Source organism: Triticum urartu, chromosome 2A (assembly GCF_056163025.1).
Source record: "Triticum urartu cultivar PI428250 chromosome 2A, HENAU_Tu73, whole genome shotgun sequence".
In the NCBI taxonomy this organism is placed as follows: domain Eukaryota; kingdom Viridiplantae; phylum Streptophyta; class Magnoliopsida; order Poales; family Poaceae; genus Triticum; species Triticum urartu.
Genome location: NC_141874.1, coordinates 407,296,847 through 407,314,567, shown reverse-complemented (window position 1 = coordinate 407,314,567; position 17,721 = coordinate 407,296,847). Strand labels below are relative to the sequence as shown.

At 42.6% G+C, this 17,721-nt stretch overlaps 2 protein-coding genes across 3 annotated transcripts; one reads left to right on the top strand and one right to left on the bottom strand.

Moving 5' to 3' along the window:
• Positions 1-7,996: 7,996 nt before the first annotated feature.
• Positions 7,997-11,960, top strand: LOC125537551 (protein DETOXIFICATION 18). The gene is made up of 7 exons (XM_048700869.2): positions 7,997-8,398; positions 9,999-10,543; positions 10,639-10,725; positions 10,817-10,873; positions 11,007-11,245; positions 11,334-11,452; positions 11,574-11,960. The coding sequence occupies exons 1-7, from the start codon at positions 8,099-8,101 to the stop codon at positions 11,700-11,702; spliced, it is 1,476 nt and encodes a 491-aa protein (XP_048556826.2). The 5' UTR covers positions 7,997-8,098; the 3' UTR covers positions 11,703-11,960.
• Positions 11,894-17,098, bottom strand: LOC125537553 (Transducin/WD40 repeat-like superfamily protein). 2 transcript variants are annotated; one of them, XM_048700870.2, is made up of 11 exons: positions 16,957-17,098; positions 16,588-16,850; positions 16,374-16,504; positions 15,795-16,027; positions 15,481-15,657; positions 14,778-14,878; positions 14,281-14,439; positions 14,035-14,087; positions 13,891-13,948; positions 13,057-13,177; positions 11,894-12,545 (listed from the first exon to the last, which is right to left on the bottom strand). In XM_048700870.2, the coding sequence occupies exons 1-11, from the start codon at positions 16,967-16,969 to the stop codon at positions 12,337-12,339; spliced, it is 1,518 nt and encodes a 505-aa protein (XP_048556827.2). In that variant the 5' UTR covers positions 16,970-17,098; the 3' UTR covers positions 11,894-12,336. The 2 variants fall into 2 exon arrangements, with proteins under 2 accessions (XP_048556827.2, XP_087400138.1); XM_087544012.1 differs by lacking the exons at positions 13,891-13,948; positions 14,035-14,087.
• Positions 17,099-17,721: the final 623 nt, after the last annotated feature.

Below are 17,721 nucleotides of genomic sequence, written 5' to 3'. Positions count from 1 at the left end.
CACAAGGGTGGGGGCGTGCCTACCCCCCTGGACGCGCCCTTCCTGCCTCGTGGAAGCTTTGCGGAGTTCCAGACTTCAACTCCAAGTCTCCTAGTTTGCGTTTGTTCCAAGAAAGATCCTTGCGAAGGTTTCGTTCCGTTTGGATTCGGTTTGATATTCCTTTTCTGCGAAACACTAAAATAGGCAAAAAAAACAGAAACTGACACCGGGCCTCCGGTTAATAGGTTAGTCCCAAAAATAATATAAAAGTGCATATTAAAGCCCATTAAACATCCAAAACAGATAATATAATAGCATGGAACAATCAAAAATTATAAATACGTTGGAGACGTATCAAGCATCCCAAGCTTAATTCCTGCTCGTCCTCGAGTAGGTAAATGATAAAAACAGAATTTTTGGTGTGTAGTGCTACCTAACATAATTTTCAATGTAATTTTCTTTATTGTGACATGAATGTTCAGATCCAAAAGATTCAAGACAAAAGTTTAGTATTGACATAAAAATAATAATACTTCAAGCATACTAACCAAGCAATTATGTCTTCTCAAAATAACATAGCCAAAGAAAGCTCATCCCTACAAAATCATATAGTTTGGCCATGCTTCATCTCTGTCACACAAAATGCTTCCATCATGCAAAACCCCGATGACAAGCCAAGCAATTGTTTCATACTTAGCCTTTTCAAACTTTTTCAACTTTTACGCAGTATATGAGCGCGAGCCATGGACATAGCACTATGGGTGGAATAGAATGGTGATTGTGGAGAAGACAAAAGGAGGAAGATAGTCTCACATCAACTAGACGTATCAATGGGCTATGGAGATGCCCATCGATAGATATTAATGTGAGTGAGTAGGGATTGCCATGCAACGGATGCACTAGAGCTATAAGTGTATGAAAGCTCAACAAAAGAAACTAAGTGGGTGTGCATCCAACTTGCTTGCTCACGAAGACCTAGGGCAATTTGAGGAAGCCCATCATTGAAATATACAAGCCAAGTTCTATAATGTAAAATTCCCACTAGTATATGAAAGTCACAACATAAGAGACTCTCTATCATGAAGATCATGGTGCTACTTTGAAGCACAAGTGTGGAAAAGGGATAGTAACATTGCCCCTTCTCTCTTTTTCTCTCATTTATTTATTTATTGTTTGGGCCTTCTTCCTTTTTTATGGCCTCTTTTTTTCGTCCGGAGTCTCATTCCGACTTGTGGGGGAATCATAGTCTCCATCATCCTTTCCTCACATGGGACAATGCTCTAATAATGAAGATCATCACACTTTTATTTACTTACAACTCAAGGATTACAACTCAATACTTAGAACAAAATATGACTCTATGTGAATGCCTCCGGCGGCGTACCGGGATGTGCAATGAATCAAGAGTGACATGTATAAAAAATTATGAATGTTGGCCATATCACAAATACGATGTCAACTACATGATCATGCAAAGCAATATGACTATGATGAAGCATGTCATAATAAACGAAACAGTGGAAAGTTGCATGGCAATTTATCTCGAAATGACTATAGAAATGCCATAATATGTAGGTATGGTGGCTGTTTTGAGGAAGACAAATGATGGGTTTATGGTACCGATGAAAGTTGCGCGGCACAAGAGAGGCTAGCAATGGTGGAAGGGTGAAAGTGCGTATAATCCATGAACTCAACATTAGTCATAAAGAACTCACATACTTATTGCAAAAATCTACGAGCCATCAAAACCAAGCACGCGCATGCTCCTAGAGGGATAGATTGGTAGGAAAAGACCATCACTCGTCCCCGGCCGCCACTCATAAGGAAGGCACTCAAAGAACACCTCATGCTTCAAATTTGTCACACAACGGTTACCATATGTGCATGCTACGGGACTTGCCAACCTTAACACAAGTATTTCTCAATTTCACAATTACTCAACTAGCATGACTCTAATATTAACATCTTTATATCTCGAAACAATTATCAAGTATCAAACTATTCAATGTACTCTATATGAAAGTTTTTATTATACCCATCTTGAATGCCCATTATATTATGACTAATTTTATAACCAAAGCAAATTACCATGTTGTTCTAAAAGACTCTCAAAATAATATAAGTGAAACATGAGAGATCAATAATTTCTATAAAATAAAACCACCACCGTGCTCTAAAAAGATATAAGTGAAGCACTAGAGCAAAATTATCTAGCTCAAAAGATATAAGTGAAGCACATAGAGTATTCTAATAAATTCCGATTCATGCGTGTCTCTCTCAAAAGGTGTGTACAGCAAGGATAATTGTGGTAAACTAAAAAGCAAAGACTCAAATCATACAAGACGCTCCAAGCAAAACACATATCATGTGATGAATAAAAATATAGCCTCAAGTAAAGTTACCGATAGATGAAGACGAAAGAGGGGATGCCTTCTGGGGCATCCCCAAACTTATGATTTTGGTTGTCCTTGAATTTTACCTTGGGGTGCCTTGGGCATCCCTGAGCTTAGACTCTTGCCACTCCTTATTTCAAAATCCATCAAATCTTTACCCAAAAACTTAAAAACTTCACAACACAAAACTCAACAGAAAATCTCATTAGCTCCGTTCGTATAAGAAAACAAACCACCACTTTAATGTACTGTAATTAACTCATTATTTATTTATATTGGTGTTAAACCTACTGTATTCCAATTTCTCTATGGTTCATACCCCCGATATTAGCCATAGTTTCATCAAAATAAGCAAACAACACACGAAAAACAGAATCTGTCAAAACAGAACAGTCTGTAGCAATCTGGAGGTTTCGAATACTTCTGTAACTCCAAAAATTCTGAAAAATTAGGAGGACCTAAATAATTTGTATGTTGATCTACTGCAGTTAGAATTGGTATTTTATCGCTCTCTGGTAAAAAATGAAAATTATTCTTGTGAGCGCACACTTTCTGTTTTTATCAGCAAGATCAAACAACAATCACCCAAGAAGATCCTAAAGGCTTTACTTGGCACAAACACTACATAAAACATAAAAACACAATCATAACATAGGCTAGATAAATTATTTATTACTAAACAGAAACAAAAAGTAAAGAACAAAAATAAAATTGGGTTGCCTCCCAACAAGCGCTATCGTTTAACGCCCCTAGCTAGGCATAAAAGCAAGAATAGATCTAGGTATTGTCATCTTTGGTATGCAATCCATAAGTGGCTCTCATAATTTCATAAGGGAATTTAATTTTCTTTCTAGGAAAATGTTCCATGCCTTTCCTTAACGGAAATTGGAATCTAATATTTCCTTCTTTCATGTCAATAATTGCATCAATCGTTCTAAGAAAAGGTCTACCAAGAATAATAGGACATGTAGGATTGCAATCTATATCAAGAACGATAAAATCTACGGGCACATAATTCCTATTTGCAACAATAAAAACATCATTAATTCTTCGCATAGGTTTCTTAATGGTGAAATCCGCAAGATGCAAATTTAAAGAACAATTATCAAATTCACAGAAACCTAACACATCACACAAAGTTTTTGGAATCGTGAAAACACTAGCAGCCAAATGAACGGAGTTATTTAGATGGGTAGCGGCATCTTCACTAGGAAAGCCAGAAAATTTATCTTTCATGACAAGATTCAACAAAGCATCATTAATTTCACAAGATTCAGCATTGGTAATAGGAGCAATCGGAGTGCTAGTAAAATCATTGTTGTTGGTATTGGAAATGTCACATAATTTAGTATTATCTTAAGCCATCGTGACAGACAAACAATCCAAAACACAATCACACAAGAGGCAAGCGAAAAGAGGCGAACGAAAAGGGGCGAATAAAACGACAAAGGTGAAGTGGGGGAGAGAAAAATTGCAAATAATGTAATGCGAGGGAGAAGAGTTTATGATGGGTACGTGGTATGTCTTGACTTGAGCGTAGATCTCCCCGGCAACGGCGCCAGAAATCCTTCTTGCTACCTGTTGAGCATGCGTTGGTTTTCCCTTGAAGAGGAAAAGGGTGATGCAGCAAAGTAGCGTAAGTATTTTTCTCAGTTTTTGATTACCAAGGTATCAATCCAGTAGGAGATAACACAAAAGTCACCTAGTAACTGCACAAACAATCAAGAACCTTGCAACCAACACGATAAAGGGGTTGTCAATCCCTTCACGGTCACTTGCGAAAGTGAGATCTGATAAAGATAGTAAGGTAAATATTTTTGGTATTTTTGTTATATAGATTGCAAAATAGTAAACAAGATGCGATGTAAATAAAAGAGATGCAATATAATAATAAAGAGACCCGGGGGCCATAGATTTCACTAGTGGCTTCTCTCATGATAGCAAGTATTACGGCGGGTGAACAAATTACTGTCGAGCAATTGATAGAAGAGCGCATAGTTATGAGAATATCTAGGCAATGATTATGAAATATAGGCATCACGCCCGTGTTAAGTAGACTGAAACGATTCTGCATCTACTACTATTACTCCACACATCAACTGCTATCCAGCATGCATCTAGAGTATTAAGTTCATAAGAACAGAGTAATGCTTTAGGCAAGATGACATGATGTAGAGGGATAAACTCAAGCAATATGATATAAACCCCATCTTTTTAAACTCGATGATAACAATACAATACGTGCCTTGCTGCCCCTATATCACTGGGAAAGGACACCGCAAGATTGAACCCAAAGCTAAGCACTTTCCCCCATTGCAAGAAAGATCAATCTAGTAGGTCAAACTAAACCGATAATTCGAAGAGACTTGCAAAGATATCAAATCATGCATATAAAAATTCAGAGAAGAACCAAATATTGTTCATAGATAAACTTGATCATAAATTCACAATTCATTGGATCTCGGCAAACACTCCGCAAAAAGTATTACATCGAATAGATCTCCAAGAACATCGAGGAGAACTTTGTATTGAGAACCAGAAGCCATCTAGCTAATAACTATGGACCCGAAGGTCTGTGGTAAACTACTCACACATCATCGGAAAGCCTATGGTGTTGATGTAGAAGCCCTCCGTGATCGAATCCCCCTCCGGCAGATCACCGAAAAAGGCACCAGATGGGATCTCACGGGTACAAAAGGTTGCAGCGGTGGAAAAGTGGTTTCGTGGCTTCCCCTGATGTTTTTAGGGTATAAGAGTATATATAGGCGAAAGAAGTACGTCGATGGAGCTCTGTGGGGCCTACGAAGGTGGGGGCGCGCCCTCCTGCCTCATGGAAGCTTCGCGGAGTTCCAGACTTCAACTCCAAGTCTCGTGGTTTACGTTTGTTCCAAGAAAGATCCTCACGAAGATTTCGTTCCGTTTGGATTCCGTTTGATATTCTTTTCTGCGAAACACTAAAATAGGCAAAAACAGAAACTGGCATTGGGCCTCCGCTTAATAGATTAGTCCCAAAAATAATATAAAAGTACATATTAAAGCCCATTAAACATTCAAAACAAATAATATGATAGTATGGAACAATAAAAAATTATAGATATGTTGGAGACGTATCAGCAGAAAACTTGTAGTTCAAGGCATAGCCCACTATTCAAGTTGTGATCTAGCGAACATAAAACTCTAAGTGAAAGTTCAACTTCATAGTCTCCACTAAGCACCGGTATATAAACAATGTTTTGAAACTAAATGATGAGATGTGCCAATGAGACTTTGTGGGGGATTGTTGGAATTTTGCTAGTAGGCCTTTGCCCCAAAGCCCAACTAAAATTCTGAAATTCTCTTGGCCCATTCATGCACACATGTGAGTGGAATGAGTGAGACTAGAGTTTAGTCCCACCAGGGAAGTTAAGAGAGACTTGCACCTCTTTATAATGTGAGCTCTTCTACCACTTGTATGAGCATGAGAAGAGGAGACCTACACACGCGCTCCTCCTCCTCGCTCGCCTCGCCACGCCTCGCCTCGTCACGACGTGCCGCGGGTTGCGGGATTGAGCCGAGCCAAGGACAGAGCTATGCACATTGTCTATATTTTTGCTGCTCAGGAAAAATTAACGAGTCATTAATTAATAATTAACGAACGTGTTAATTACTGAACCGTTTCCGATTCTTTTGGATTGTGATGACTCGGACATGGGGTTTACCTCCGACAACCTACCCGACCCGCACTATATAGTCAGGCAGACGTCCACCCTAGCCGCCACTGTCGCACCACCGTTCCAGATCATTGCGCCGCCAAGCAAGTCTTCTCCATCCCTCCTTTCGGCGTGCACTAGGAGAAGGGACAGCAGGCCTCTGGAACCCCGCCTCTCGTGATCCTGTATGGGAGAGAGGCGATCAGGTTTCTAGGAAGCACACTCGCGCGACTGCTGGCAGCGATGACTTCGCCAATGACGACTTCTTCCCCGACCTCGGCAACCTCATCCTTGACGACATGGGCGACAACGTCAACGTCGGCGGTGCTGCTCCCACTGCACCGTATGTGATTCTATCCTTCCTGTTCGAGATCGTGGTAGAATTCATGTTTCTAGTATGTGTCCTAGATGTGATCTGTTCATCTACTATGCTAGTTCGCATGCTTAGTTTAATCTCTTCTATTGCAGTGATGATTTATCTTCTGTTTATTAGGATTAAATCTCGTAGTAATTTGCTCATATTTCCAACACATTTCGGATAGATGCCATCTGCTAGGTAGTATCCCTTGTTGTAGTGGCGCCCATTGACCTCAAATTTCACCGGAGGAGCATGACCTTTAACAAGCTCGACAAAGACATTCGAGCACTGCAGTATGTTGATGTCATTGTGAGTTCTTGGCATACCAAAGGAGTGCCAAATTCAGAGGTCGTGTGTGGCCACTGCCTCAAGTACCACACTGCAACCACCTTTGGCGCCTTTGTAGATCCCCTGCCAAGCAAATGGATAGTTTTTCAATTTCCAATGAATGCAGTCAAATGCTTCCAAGCATTTCGGGAAATACTCTTGCTGCATTATGTGCTAGGATCCGAGCAGTGTCTTCAACATTGGGTGATCGCAAGTATTGAGGTTCAAACACTGCCACCACTGCCCTGCAGAACTTGTACAAACCCTCAATGGTCGTGGACTCGGCCATGCGTCCATAGTCTTCCAGTGAATCACCGGGATCTCCGTATGCAAGCATCCTCATAGCTGTCGTGCACTTATGGAGTGAGGGTGAATCTAAGTGTGCCGGTACAATCCTTCTTGCACTTGAAGTAGTTGTCAAACTCACAGAAGGAATTCACAATCCTGAGGAAAAGCTTTCGACTAATCCGATAACGGCGCCAAAATACTTTCTCACCATGCAGTGGAGCGTCGGCAAAGTAGTCGGAGTAGAGCAAGCAATAGCCTTCCAGGCGATGCCTCTGCTTTGCCTTCAGCCGGCCCGGCGCCGAGCCACCTCGCTGCGGCTTTGCATTGCTCACGAACAGGCCAGCCAGTGCGACGAGGACCATGAGATGCTCTTCCTCCTGGGTGTCGCCATCGGCTTCCTCCTCCAGCAGCGCCGTGAACGCCTCCTCGTTGTCTGAGTCCATTGCCGATCAGACAAATCGTCAAACACCTGGCGGGTGTGGTAGGCGCGCAACCGCCAGTATCCCCGCCCTGCGTGGCCGGAGCATCGGAAAGCTCGCCCAGGAGCGGGGTGGAGGCTGCCGTGGCGAACCTTCTCTTTTCCGGGCGGGGAATGTCCTTTCTAGCGGCGGTGGGTGGGTAGGCAGCGCCAGGATCGGCACGGCGACGAAAGGGCGTGCACGCACGCGGGGGAGGGGGAAATCTGGAAGTGAAAGATGCTTTTTCGCCTGCGGGTTTTCCTTCCCCGGAGCGCCCCCTAGTGCGCTGGGTTCGGCGGCCTCGGATCGCCGGCCCAAAAAAATAGGTCGAGCCAGCGGATTTCGTCGTTCTGGGATGCGACTGGGGGATTTTCTCGGCGTCGGCACGAAAAAACTTGCCCTGGGGCTGTTGAGGGCGCGAGTGGAGATGCTGTTAAAAAAAGAACAAGTAGCTGGACTGGTTCGTGTTCCATCGCCCCTGCCACTGCCACTGCCACCCTTTTATATACCAACACCAACGTGCCCTGTCCTCCCTGCGCTTGCTTCACCTGCTGCTCCGTACACACACATCACAGAGCACAAGCAATAAGCCTGCAGAGAGAGGGAATGGGCGAAGAAGGGGCAGCTGCTCCGTTGCTGGATGGGAAGCTTAACGCGAGGAGAAGCGAAAATGGCGACGGAGAGGCGGCAGCAGCAGCAGGGAGAAGGAGGTGGTGGCGGTGCCTGTGGGACGCGGAGGAGGCTGTGGGGCAGGTTGCCTTCGCGGCGCCCATGGTGGCCACCAGCATGGCCTTCTACGCCATCCCGCTCGTCTCCGTCATGTACGCCGGCCGCATCGGCGACCTCGAGCTCGCCGGCGCCACGCTCGGCAACTCGTGGGCCACCGTCACAGGCATCGCGCTCATGGTACCAATTATATACCATATTTCGCCTCATCCTTCTTCTCCATTGATTTGATCTGATTCCAAGGGAAGGGGCCGGCTTCTCCTCCTCTCTGTCCCTTTCGCCGTCCCTCCCTGTATGCATCGAAAACAATGTTTACCTACCGAATGTGCTGTTCTCAGCTTGAGCTCATATGAGCTTGGTATTTAATTTTTACTGCCACCACTCCATAGTCTCCATTGCTCAACTAAGTTGCCCGTCATAGACATATGCTCCATCATTCATTGTATCACTTAGATCTGTCTCCAAAACTAGAATAACAATTACTCACTTTGATCTGTCTGCAGATTAATTACTCAGACTAGAGTTACCATAAATAAATAAATGAACAACTAGTTGTATCAGTTAATATCCTAAAGCGTATTTGGTTAGGTCCTTGACATGTACTGTACTATATAGGTCTGTAGTGGTTATCTAAGCTTTGTTAAATATATTAATTATGGTGTAAATGACGCGAATGGCTTCTCAATCTTGGATTGGGACGTTTACTTGAGGCTTTTTCACGAGCTTTGGTGTATAAGGAATCATAGCCATTGCACAGGATTAGCTTGTGAATATGCTTTCTTAAAGGATAAATAAATGAATGCATTAATAAACTGGTATGATATTCTTTCAGTGTTGGGTTATGTTGCAGTCACTGGGCAATATGAACATCCAGCATTGATACTTCTTTTTGAGAAGAATGTTTCAAAGAGAGGACTTGTCTAGACAAGGATACAGAGGACTTGGACCAGACAAATTCTAAAACCCCTATTATGCTGGCACCTAAAACCTGTCGCTTTAGTCCTTACACATTTATTCTAAAAAAGGAAAAGTCCTTGCGCATTTGCCTGACTATGGCCTAACCTACTTGCTAATTTTAAATGGATGCAAGGAATACACAGACAAAACTTCAACATGCCATTTGGCTTCAAATTCAACACAAGGAAACATCAAAGTGCAGCAGAAATTTATGCACAGAATCTCTTTTTTCTCTTAAGATGAAAGCAATGCCATGCTGTGCCATTTCAGTACATGAGCTATGATCAGTTGTCTAGCCGGTAGGTATTATAAGACTGGTCAACTCCTATATTCATGGCTATATATATGTCAGTACTAGTGTGTTGTGGTTGCAAAGATAGTGTTGGCTGTGAAGCATAGAGTCAACTCTCAAGTATGCTTCGTTATAATAGGCAAAAGTTTGTCAGGCTAGGACCATTGTTGTAAGATTGCCATGGATCTTTCATCGCCAATGTAGACAGATTTGCACATGCCCTTTATCCGGATCCCAGGAATTAAGCATATGTCAGGCTTCAGAATAAACACAGCACATGGTCACAGGTTGAGACAACTGAGGAAGTCAAATCCTGAACTGTACTAGTACTACTATGGTAGTGCAGTATGTTGCTGTGATTTCTTCAGCCCTGGTTAGACTGGTTGTTCCTATTGAGAATTTTCAACTTTGCAACAGTTTGATGTTTCCATCCCTTCAGTTTACCACAAAACCTTACGCAATGCATATTTTAGTAGAGAAACCAAGAGGAACAGCGCATACTGATGAACTGACTACCTTGTTCCCATGCAGACTGGGTTAAGCGGGTCTCTGGAGACGCTTTGCGGCCAAGGCTATGGCGCAAAGGTGTACCGCATGCTCGGCGTGTACCTCCAGGCATCCATCATCACCTCGGCTCTCTTTTCAGTCCTCGTTTCACTCCTGTGGCTCTACACCGAGCCACTCCTCATTTTCCTGCACCAAGACCCCGAGGTCTCAAGAATGGCAGCGGTGTTCCTGCGATACACAATCCCGGCACAGTTTGCCTTTGGCTTCATCCAGTGTATCCTCAGGTTCCTGCAGACACAGTCCGTGGTGATGCCACTGGTGGCGTTGTCGCTCCTGCCACTGGTGTTCCATGTCGGGATTACCCATGCCTCCGTGCACTACCTGGGGCTTGGCTTCGCAGGCCCAGCCATGTCAACTTCGCTGTCTCTGTGGCTATCTTTCATTATGCTCGCATCCTATGTGATGTTGTCGACGAGATTCAAGCAGACCTGGGCGGGATTTTCAACAGAAGCGTTTCAGTACGTGCTGCCCGGCCTCAAGTTAGCTGTTCCCTCTGCAATGATGGTGTGGTTAGTACACTTACAACGATCTCAGATCCATTCATTGATCGCCTCTTAATATATCCCCATACTGAGAATATATGATTGTTACCTACAAATGGCAGCTTTGAGTACTGGGCGTTTGAGATATTGGTGTTGCTTGCTGGGCTGATGCCAGATTCTCAAATGAGCACTTCTATTATTGCGATGTGGTAACTATCTTTCTATCCCTTCATATTGAGTACTGAAGATCATGTTTATGTGTCCATAAAATGCTAACATCAGCGTGATGCAACCTGACAGTGCAAACACGGAATCAATTTCATACATGATCACCTACGGGTTCGCTGCTGCCATCAGGTAATACTGCTACGATAACTGATGACACCCATGTCATCAACCCTTGAGGATTTTGCAACAAAAAGAAAAAAAAAATGTCCTTTAAGATTAAGTTGACAATGCTGACTTAAAAAGTGCTGTTTCATTTCAACAGCACAAGGGTATCGAATGAGCTGGGAGCAGGTAACATTGACAAGGCAAAGAAGGCACTCAAGGTGACGCTCGCGCTCTCCCTACTCCTGGGAGTGACATTTCTTCTGCTCCTAGGTCTTGGCCATAATTTGTGGGCTGGGCTGTTCAGCAAGAGTGAGGCAGTGATAAGTGCATTTGCTTCGATGACTCCATTTCTCATTGGGTCAGTGGTGCTGGACTCCACGCAGGGAGTCCTGTCAGGTTAGTTCAATGGATCTCTCTAAATGTGTTTCAATCTTATTGTTTCAGGTGAAGGCCATTTGGCAGTAACCTGTGGATAAACTTGTAGGGGTTTCAAGAGGCTGTGGTTGGCAGCACCTGGTAGCATGGACCAACTTGGTGGCCTTCTACATAATAGGCTTGCCATTGTCTCTCCTACTTGGATTCAAGCTTGGCTTTCATACTAAGGTACAGACATGTCTTTCTGAAATTCAGCATCGATCTCAGGCATGTTTGTTGTGCACAAACCACCGCTACAAAGTACAAACTACTGTTCTCCTCACTGATCATGTGCAATTACCTGTTTCAGGGATTGTGGATGGGTCAGATATGCGGTCTCCTTTGCCAGAACGCCGTTCTCCTGTTCATCACGCTCCGAACAAAGTGGGAAAGATTGGAACTGGCGACAAACAGCAAAGAGGGTGACCTTATCTGTTGAGAATTTATAAAGCTTGTTAGGTTTAACTTGAACATGGGGCTGGAAGTTTGAGAGATCAAGTGTTGTAAATGTAGACAGTACCAAGCAACATACCCTGAACATGCTTGGGTGTAGCTAGTAGCAAGTAGGAAGAGCTGAATAAAATGTCGCACCAGTTTTGTGTGATAAAAAAGATCTGGAATGGTGTACCGATACCTCCGAAGCAGTGTTTGCTATTATGAATATATGATGCTAGAATACAAACAGAGTTCAGAAATATGTATGTTTGCTAATATTGCAGAAAATATCACATTGCTGACTAACTAGCGATGCTAAAAAAGCATATGATACAATATTGTCTGCTTTCCTAAGGTAACTCAGATACCAAACTAGACAGGTGACTTACCTATCACTAAGAGAAACAACATGATCATCATCACTATTACTCTAAGAGGAGCAGATCCCATATAACTAACCCTCGCTTCCAGAACCAACAGGATCAACTACGACCGCTGAGATCCCTCCAGCGACACCAGCTTGAGCACACTTTTCGGTGAACCAACCAACAGGATCAATCGTCTTCGATGCATCTTCCCGAAGAAAAAGCAGTAATTGCATCCGTCCGCTCCAGAGTTTGTATCAGTGCACAGCCAGTTTAAGTACCATGCATGTAGAACAGGCCATCACGTGATCCCATCCAAGCCCCCCAACTGTGGTTTAGATCAAACAGCGAAGAAGAACCATCCAAGTCAAGGTTGCTTTCTGGCCAGCAAAGTGCAGTGAAGAGAGTGTCAGCCACGCTCTTCGCAAATATTTGCTCGCCTGTTTTGATGCTCCAAATACGGACGGTACAGTCCTCCCCACCTGCCAAGAATAAGGATTTGCTGAAAATGGCAATTTGCCAGGAATGTTCTAGCCATGCACGTTCATAAAGATGTCACTATGTTGTTCATTGTCCTGTATAGCCTAATAAAGTAAACATGGACCAGCTAGTAACAGCATAGTTTTCTCGAAATTTAGCTTTCACAAACTCATGATTCGATGTTGCAGTAATTCCAGGAATGCCAAAGCCCTCTTACACTTGTATATCATACAGAAAAACTATAGGTGGGGATCTTTTTAATACCAATGCATCTGTTACTGACACACTGCATGAACAAGCATAGCTGCTGACATTTATCAAATTTAAGTCTAATGCTCACAAACTGGAGTATGAAGTGAGATACTCGAGTGAAAATGCAAATAATACATCGAAATGTTTTTATCGATCCAAAAAACCACATTCAGTTTCAATGGGTAACCTCAAAAGACATTCTTCGTAGCAGTATATGACAAAAACAACCACAATGATGTCTAGAACCAATAATAAATTTACCTGACATAAGTAGGGTTTCAGATGGATCAACAACAAGTGGTAAATTATTGTGTGAATTCACATGCCCTGCATAAGACTGTATAGCCCCCTTCTGAATGAGACGGAGATCAAATAGCTTGATCTGTACAACAGAAAACACAAAAGTCAAGCTGCTGCATGAAACATTTGTTACCATCTCAGAGAAGCATGATGCTCTGTACTTTCCTCACTTCAGAGGCAATAATTTCAGATAAGACAGAATTATAATTCATTTTAAATAATACTGTATAATTTATCTGTCCCAAAATGCTGAAATTGTATCAATTTGAAATTCGCTGGATACAATAAAGCGTCAACTCATTATGCTGCTAATATTTGTAATGAAGATGCAGGAAACATGTAATCCTTTTAACTCATTATGCTGCTAACACACGAAACTTTAACTAATACTCTCTCCGTCCCAAAATAAGGGTCTCAACTTTGTACTAACTTTAGTACAAAGTTGTACTAAAGTTGAGATAGTTATTTTGGGACGGAGGGAGTATTAGTTAACATCTGGGAACTGGGCAATAACCCCTTTGGGGAGGACTAAATCTCATTGATTTATTTCACGGGGCAAATAAACCAGTGTATCTTATATTCTCACTATCTTCTTTAAATAATGTGTCGGGGGGCTACTCTCAGCCTCATTTTTTCTATTACTGTAGGTAACATCTTGTTACCCCCGCAAATAAACATCTTGTTAAACTGCACTGAGTTTTAAGAAAATATTATCATTAGTGGCAAATCAATCCTGTGAATGAGCACATCTACTCATTCATTGATACCACAAAAAATGATTAAGAACAAGCTTACCGATCCATCCATGGAACTCCCTAAGAAGTAGTGTTCATCCGATGACAGAGAAACCAGGCTGGGTAACAATATCAATTTTTAGCACCAAGAAACTTGATCATGTCCAAACTAGAGTGTCAGCAAGCCAAGAATAATAATGGTTACCTGCAAACTGCTGAAGGCATAGAGATAACCCTAGATGATTTTGCCTTATCAGCCTGCAAGGATTTTTATTTCCAAACCACAATCATATGATACATTCATTGATGGGCTGAATTGCCTAATTAGGCATTCAAAATATCATTTTATTCTAGTGATATGTCAAAGTACAAAAAAAGAACTTGAACAATGCCGAGATGGTAACTTTTGATGGCTACATTAAACACACTGTGAGCTAATAGTGGTATTTACCTGGTTTCTCCCTCTGGCATTATGCCTTGCAGACAGCATGGGAACTGTCCCCCTAGCAGTGCTAGGTGAAGATCGACCAGTAGGTTGATTACTGTGCCTTTCCCGCACATCAACAGGGACTATGCTCCCATTCCGTAGTCCACATAGCACCACATTTCCCTGAACAAAATGAGCAAAATTACATGAGCATAGTGGAGACAGGCAAAGGTATGTTGTAGTAACTACGCCAAACGTGGCAATTTGGTAGCAACAGCAACCATTTAATAATCAAATCACAGATGAAAGCTCAAAGTTCAGGAACCAGCTAGAGAACTCATACAAATATATGTACCGTCTAGAGCTCTATAGAACAAAACAAAGGCATTAGGCATTTATTCAGCTATTCATAGAAGACAAAAAGTTTTGGTGACTCTCCTGACGATACACACCTAACAGACCATTGGACATATGAAACCTACTACTAAGTGGAAATGTATACATTTAAAATAATTTGTTACCGAGTGCACAAATTGCTGGGAGAGAATGTCACTTTTACAACGATACAGCCATGATAATGTCCCCGTCTCCAAATTAAGCAAACCAGCGCCAGTGTTTGTACCTAGAAATAATATGAGCAAAAATGCTTAATAATCCACAAGCTTAATTGATACAGAAGAAGTTCTTCCACTGCCTACTTCCATAAATCCAAGAAAAAAGGACCTTCCACTTTCCTTGTATAAAATAGGCAACTTGCAAAGCTGGTACAGTTCTAAAAAAAGCTAAGTTGTGACAACAAGTTACTACAATACCTCCACCTAATGAAACAAATGACTTCAAAATTCAATGAACACGTATAACAAAGTTATGGTGGGAGGCAATTATACATACTCATAATAGCAAGCTAATCTTTTTGTGTAATTGTAGTCAGTTTCTATGTATAAATTCTTATAGAATGATCTTGCCATGTCAATACATTAAAAAGATTATCAAAGATTCTGAATGCAGCAAACTTCATAGTGTTATTACCACTCCCTCCAATCTATAATAAGTGTCGCAGCTTGAACTAATAGTTCAAAGCTGCGACACTTTTTTTGGATCGGAGGGAGTATTAAATAGCATAAAGTACTGCTGAAAGGATTATTAAAAAAAACAAATTCGTTACTCTGTGTAACAGGGGAACTTTGGGCATGGCCTAAACTGAAGTCCAGTCAGCCAACTCACCTAGAACTACTTGTGTGCCATCAGAATTACAATCAGCAGTCCATACTGTACGATCAAATGAAGCAACTCTTTCAATTCTTTCATGGGCATTCCGTGAAACCGTTGCAGAGTCGATAGTTGACATATCCATAATATAAACAGAACCACCGGATCCTCCAGATCCAAGAGTAGCCACCATGTTTTACGATGTCAAGTAACCCAAGCTCATGTTCAATTACCAGGCAATAGTACAGAACATAAAATGCACAAGTCGAAACACACGTAATTATGACAACAGTAATATGCATAATAGAAGAAACAATTTTGAGGATACAATGCTCGCTGAACCGATGAGTTGGCGCTGGCTGCATCATGGAAGTTGTGCCCAAACTTTTTTATGCAAGATATACTGGATGAGAAGTTTGAGAAAGCTGTTTCAGATGACCAGATATTTGCAAGTGGAGAATTCACTGCTGCTTTCTGCTTTCCCAAGGGAGTCCAAACAGGCTGAGGTAAAAACTCCATCTCATCCTCAAAATTCTCTAGAGCAGTTCCCAACCCAAATAATCTGCCAGATAAAAAATATGTCATGCGACATGAAACACCAGTATGGTCACGCTTATACTCAAAGAGAACAACTGAATATCAAAGAATCCAACAATTTTTTAAACTTATAAAGCCATGCACATTCTGTCTTCAAGAAAAGAGAAATTGTTGTATTTGTGTTTTAGTAATTTCGTTTTCAAAATCCATTATTGCATAGCTTGTTAGCCGTTGGAGTATGTTGGCGGTATGGTATCAAGAATTCAGGATAACCTCAACTGATGGTACATCTATACTCCCGACAATCAATTGTCAAGTTCTAAAGCTTTTTCACTACACGGACAGAAAATGAGTGCTTTGGCAAACCTCACCTGATTGAACCATTCGTGCTGCCGGTCGCTAATAGCTTGGACTCACGCAGCCCACTCGGTGTCTGAACCATGGCGTGCAGTTCCTCCAGTGCCTTATCAGCCACTAAGGTTGTGCCTTGGTACTTCCAAACCTACCAAGCAGCGCTATGGTATCAGCATATATTGCACGAAACGAAAGGGAAAGCTGCAGCAAAAGAGAAGCTCGGATCAGCACCATGGGCTGCGACGCCTGTGTGTACTGGCACTGCTGCTTGAAGGTGGACTTGTTGTTCTTGGAGAATATCACACCACCGCCGTACATCTCTCTGGCATGCAGCAGCTCGGACTGCCTCGCCCTTTTCCTGCGTTCTGTGGGAGGAGGCGAGGGCTCAGCGGGCGGCGGCGGAGGGCGAGGAGGGCGGTTGGCGGCGCCGGGGATGCGGCCCTTGGTGGGAAAGTAGCGGTTCTTGTCCGGGTCGTAGTAGAACCCAGGCAGCTCTGCAGCCAATCAATCGCGTCGAGGTCAGGCGCAGCGCGACAAGTTGGCCGTTCGTGCAGAAGTAGTGGGGAGGAGTGCCTAGTGGAGAAGAGGAAAAGGACCAACCTTTGGGCGGCATGTCGCCGGCGTGGTGTTTGGAGTCAGCTTGAGAGGCGGCGGGGGATGGACGGCGGTGGCGCGGAACAGGAGTACGGTGTGCGGCGCGTTGTTGTCGCCGGGAAGGGTGGACACCTGGTTCTTGTCTGGACTGGACCCGGACCGGACCGACAACGCGCGGCCGGTTGCGAAACGGGCCAATTGTTGCGGCCCACCCACATTGATAGATTTTTTTTTGAGCAACCCACATTGATAGATGGTGCTATTGCATCTGATGTTTCTTTTTTGCCTAAAAACAAATCTGATGTTTCTTTTCCCCTAAAAAAAATCTGATGTTCCTTTTTTGTGGCCCGTGCCGTGTGGTGCATTTGCGAACAAGCCAAATATTTGTGAATTTAAACATGTTAATTAATTTGAAAATATTCATAAATTAAAAAAGATCTTGAATTCAAAAAAATTATGAACTTAAAAAATATGCATTCAAAAATTGTTTCTAAATTAAAAAAAGTAAAACAATAAAAGAAAAAACATAAGATGAAAAAATCCAAAAGAAAATTAAAAAATTGGTGAAGAAAAACTGAAAAGGAAAAGAAAGATGTTGTCTCCTTTTACATCTCTGTCAGCTCCATCGCTGCTGACTCCTTCTACCCTCATCCACGCCACAGTTAATGCCAACAACATCTACGCTACCACATCCACTGTCACCACCATGACTCTCCACCCCAGCAAGTTCAAACAGCGAGGGGTTTGTACTTTTTTTTCCTTTTCTGCTTT

What these genes read in the sequence shown, in the direction of transcription:
- LOC125537551 (XM_048700869.2), top strand. Translation starts at nt 8,099, where the DNA reads ATGGGCGAAGAAGGGGCAGCTGCTCCGTTGCTGGATGGGAAGCTTAAC. An exon ending in TCACAGGCATCGCGCTCATG is followed by an intron (nt 8,399 to 9,998) that starts GTACCAATTATA and finishes GTTCCCATGCAG; the next exon opens with ACTGGGTTAAGCGGGTCTCT. An exon ending in CCCTCTGCAATGATGGTGTG is followed by an intron (nt 10,544 to 10,638) that starts GTTAGTACACTT and finishes TACAAATGGCAG; the next exon opens with CTTTGAGTACTGGGCGTTTG.
- LOC125537553 (XM_048700870.2), bottom strand. An exon ending in CCCAGCAATTTGTGCACTCG is followed by an intron (nt 14,440 to 14,777) that starts GTAACAAATTAT and finishes CATTTTGTTCAG; the next exon opens with GGAAATGTGGTGCTATGTGG. An exon ending in TGAAACCCTACTTATGTCAG is followed by an intron (nt 12,546 to 13,056) that starts GTAAATTTATTA and finishes TATTCTTGGCAG; the next exon opens with GTGGGGAGGACTGTACCGTC.